We start from the raw sequence: 4,560 nt of genomic DNA, 5'->3' as shown, positions 1-4,560 counted from the left end.
ATAAAATTCCTGCTGGGTGATATTAAAAATTTAAGTGATTTCCCAAGGCCACACAGATTGTACTGATAGTTGCAATAGATGGGATTTAAATCCAATTCCTTCAAATGCATTTCTCCAAAATTTTCTTGAAGAATTTTGGGACCTCCATCTACCATTTTCTTTCCTCCCTCCAACTCTTGTTTTTATCATTCTGCAACAGCAACCACCAAACCAGGTGGAGAGAATAAAAAAGAAGCTTAGTCCTATTTATAACTTCTCCAAAAATGGAGGAAACCATATCAGGAGACAGGGTACAAAGAGTAGGCTTCCTCATGTTGCTAGACTGTGAGCTCTCAGTCCCAGGCATAACTCGTATCTCACCCAAGGTATCGCCCCAAATCGCTCCTCAGTAGATGTACCATTGCGAAAGTCAGCATGGTTGCGCTATTATAAGTGCAGCTTTCAGAACACGGGTGGCGGTGGTGTCAGGACCCCCTTGCAGCCAGCAGCTCTCATAGTTCCCCCTACCTGATGCCACTGCACTTGCAATTTTACACAGCCAACAAAATTTTAACCTGGGATGTATGTCAGTAATGTGTAAAGAAAGACCAGGAAGTCAGCTAGGATTTCAAAGGCTAGGGATCTTAAACTTTAGTTACCTGTGTTAATGTCTATGTAAATTTAAGAATCCTATCAAAATTTAACCTTCTATCTTTATTTAAGAAATGTTGAGAAAGTGCTTGACTTAGAATCATGATTTTAAGCTGGAAAGAATATTAGAGAATGATTTTATCCAACCCCTCATTTTACAAATGAAGACATTTGAAGATCAGGTTAGCTGATTGGTTGTTTAATTTGTGGAGTGAGGATTAGAACCCAGGTCTCCTTACTTGCATCATAATTTGGTGCTTTTCCCACTTTATTAAAACTTCTCCCAGGTAAGAATGCCAGCGAATGGCATGTACTCAAGGAGGACACAGGGAGAAGGTAATTCTTTAAGTCACATACTGAATACCAAAGATTCAAATGCAAATATCAATCTGTACTTTAAACAGCTTTACTTCTTTTTGCTGAGTTTATTCTTCCTGTAGTTTTTTTTTTTTCATTTGTCTACTTACTTATTTCTTATATTCCTGTGTTTACTAAATAAAAATGGCATTTGGCTGTACCAGCTTACAGAAAATAGCTTTGTTCTATACGGTGCATTTAATTTTCTGGCCAATTACCTTATCAAAACCGATAGCAATTTAATAATCTTAAATGGATTCTGTCCCCTCTTCTCTTTCCAACTCTGCTTTTATTATTCACATGCACTCCCAGTGTGATTTTGAAGATAATCACAGGCATTTCAAATTCTGTTGCTTTGCAGACCAACACATTACCTCTAATGTGGATGAAAGCACTTTGCAAATACTAATTTATGACTATGCCCTCAAAACTGCAGGAAAATTCATTTGCTCATGGGATTAATCATCAGCTATCAGACGAATTACCATTTCTGAGGAACTACACTCTCGCTCAAATAAAAGGAGTGTTATTCAACACTGTTACAGGCCTTCATAAACCAAATGTCTAAAAAAATGCCAGTAATTTGGCATTGGAAGAAACAGTAAGCTTTAAGCCAAAATTTATAGTGCAAATAAATGCTTTCAGATAACAAACATCCCACAACAAAAGCCTGAAGCTGTGGCCTTGCTTATGAGCCCTTGATGGCCATGGATGGTGACTATTTTTATGAGGATGGTGACAATTTTTATAACAATGGTGACTATTTTTATGACTTGGGTGGCTATATCTTGTGTAGTGCCTGGCACAGAGGGGACAGCAATAAATGTTGAATGAGAGAATCATTCACTGAATGAATATTATTTCCAAATTATCACCTTATTTTGAAAACATTAAGAATGGAATCAGGCATGGGAGGATGCATCTACAAGGCCAATCCACCTCCTCCATTTCCACCCTCCACTCCCACCCTCTCACAAAGCAGCCTCAAAGTCAGGTTTGTAGGTCATGCAATTTTACATCATCCCAGAGATTATAAGAAACAAAATTATTACTTTGACCTCAGCTGCCACAAACTGAGCATGATAAAAAAAATGAAACATGGAAACAATAATAATATTGCAACCGGTTTGACAGAAGCAACTGTAATGAACTCCCAAGAAGAAAGTGAATATAGTCAGACTTAAATTCTATCACCTATCATTTGGGCTCACAATGGAGAGGAAAGACAACTGTGTTCTAGACCCATTTCTGTCACCAACTTGGATAAGTCACTTAATCTTTTGGGGCTCAATTCCTCATTGGTTAAGGAAGACCCTTTAGTTAGTCTCTAAAGCTTTCCAATATTGAGATCCTCTACTTCTATGACTTTGTCATAATCTAAGGCTCTGGAACTAACCTGGAGGTGGAGGCTATGAGGGTGGATAAAGACTAGACCAGACCCCCTGGCCACAGATGACCAGAGATGCCACCCAATCAATTCAGTCTTGACAAGACCCCATAACCCCTCTGATTCAAGTTCAGTTGCATCAGCCAACTTTGTTCTTCTCTAAGATTAGCAGATATTAGACTAATCCTCGAGTCATCCTTGTACCAGAATTTCCCAAGGATGGCATTTCCCAAAGGAAATGGTTCTGCATAGACTCTGGTCAGAACACTGTGATGAGGTGAGCGTATAATCCTAGGACTAGAAGTGTCCCTGAGAATCCAGTCAAGCCACCTACCACTGTGTCCAACCAAACGCTGCAGAGTGGAGCAGATTCCATGATGTCCTTCCTCCACCTGGCCAACGTGGGGCACTCTGAGGAAATTCTTTCTCAGGCCAACCAACCGGCCAGCCTTCCTTGTTCATTTCTTACATGGTCATTTTATGAAGACGATAACAGTATCTACATGAGGACCTGCACCATGCACTGTGCAGCATCATTTACATATATTACTTAATCATCCTCACAGCATTCTTACGAGGCAGCTATTATTATTATTCCCATTTTACAGAGGCGGAAATTGAGGAAGGAAAAAGGCTAAGGAACATTCCCAATGACACACAATAGAAAAGACAGGAGTGGATCTCAAGTCTGGTTGATTCAAAGCCCTGTTTCTATTCCACTAATTATGATCTCCTTTTCTAGAATGTAACAGAAGATCCTTCACACACCCCAGCTCCAGTGTATCTATGGCAAGCCCCCCCAGGGCTCTGAGGTCAGGGATTCTCTCCCTCTCCTCCCTGCGGCTCCTTCTACTTCTTCAGTCTTCTTTTTTTAATTAATTAATTTATTTTTGGCTGCATTTTTATTTTTGGCTGCATTGGGTCTTCATTGCTGTGTGCGGGCTTTCTCTAGTTTCAGCAAGTGGGGGCTACTCTTCATTGCGGTGTGTGGGCTTCTCATTGCGGTGGCTTCTCTTGCTGCAGAGCATGGGCTCTGGGTGCAAGGGCTTCAGTAGTTGTAGCTCGTGAGCTCTAGAATGCAGGCTCAGTAGTTGTGGCGAACGGGCTTAGTTGCTCCATGGCATGTGGGATCTTCCTGGACGAGGGCTCCAACCCGTGTCCCCTGCATTGGCAGGCGGATTCTTAACCACTGCGTCACCAGGGAAGTCCCTACTTCTTCAGTCTTGAACTTTCCCTATCTTCTGCCCTTCCCCCCTCTTTCAAAGAGAAATTGCACTGGACACTTGCTAAAAACATCAAGGAAGACTTTATTCCAGACTATTGCAAGAGGGGGTCAAAACTACTGCGATGGGAGAGACTGAACTCAACTGTTGAAACACAAGGCAAGAGAGTTGTAAGGCTGGAGTGAGCTTGTAGGAAATTACTGAAGGGCATTAGGGGAGGAAGGGATGTCATGGAAGTGAGATTCCTACCCTCCCACAGACACTGGTAGATAGAGCCTCGATCTTTCTTTGATTACATTTCAAAAGGTTGGCGACCAGGTCATTGAGAAAGACATTCCTGGGTTGTAAAAGATTTACATCTCAAAGGGCAGAGAGAATTTAGGGAGGTCTGAGGCCTTTGATCAGAAAGAAGCGTAAGGTCCGGTCAAGTCGACGGGATCTCTAAGGGCGCCTCGGTCAGCGGTTCACCTTGCTCAGCCCAGCCCCTCCGCCTGCGGTTCACGTCCCGCTTTACCTAGGGAGGACCCGCGGGTCGAACTTGGCGCGGAGGCGGGCCACCTGCATCCTTTGAGTCTCCGGGGCGGCCTCGGCCTTGACTCTCCCGCTCGACCCGGGCCGGCGCGGGCGGCTGGCGCCACAACCCATGGCCACGGCGGGGAGCGGGGCCCGAGGCTCCTGGTGCGGGCGCCCACTTACCCCAGGCTAGCAGAGGGGGCAGAACTGAGCCCTCGGCCCAGGGGCCCGCGTTAGGAAGAAGGCCCGGCCTACAGTCCGGCCGCCTTGATCCGCACTGACCACTTATCCATAGTAGAGCTTGACGTGGTAAAAACAAAGTGGGCGAGAAGTCAGGAGCCTGGGCTTAATTCTCAAGGGCCCAGTTTTCTCATCTGTGAAATGAGGACGTGAACATATAAAGTTAAATAGTTTATAAAGGAGATCTTCCTTCTAAAGGACTTTTATGTC

At 43.9% G+C, this 4,560-nt stretch overlaps 1 protein-coding gene across 1 annotated transcript in view; it reads right to left on the bottom strand.

Annotated features, from left to right (window-relative positions):
• PSKH2 (protein serine kinase H2) overlaps window positions 1-4,242 on the bottom strand; it is a 26,065-nt gene extending 21,823 nt beyond the window's left edge. The window contains 1 exon segment of the mRNA XM_007461740.1: window positions 4,112-4,242. Within this exon segment, the coding sequence (XP_007461802.1) occupies window positions 4,112-4,242 (131 nt within the window).
• Between the last annotated feature and the right edge of the window lie 318 nt (window positions 4,243-4,560).

Source organism: Lipotes vexillifer, unplaced genomic scaffold, assembly GCF_000442215.2.
Source record: "Lipotes vexillifer unplaced genomic scaffold, Lipotes_vexillifer_v1.1 scaffold163, whole genome shotgun sequence".
Lineage (NCBI taxonomy): Eukaryota > Metazoa > Chordata > Mammalia > Artiodactyla > Lipotidae > Lipotes > Lipotes vexillifer.
The sequence above is the reverse complement of the archived record's forward strand: the minus strand, read 5'-3'. Positions and strand labels throughout refer to the sequence as shown.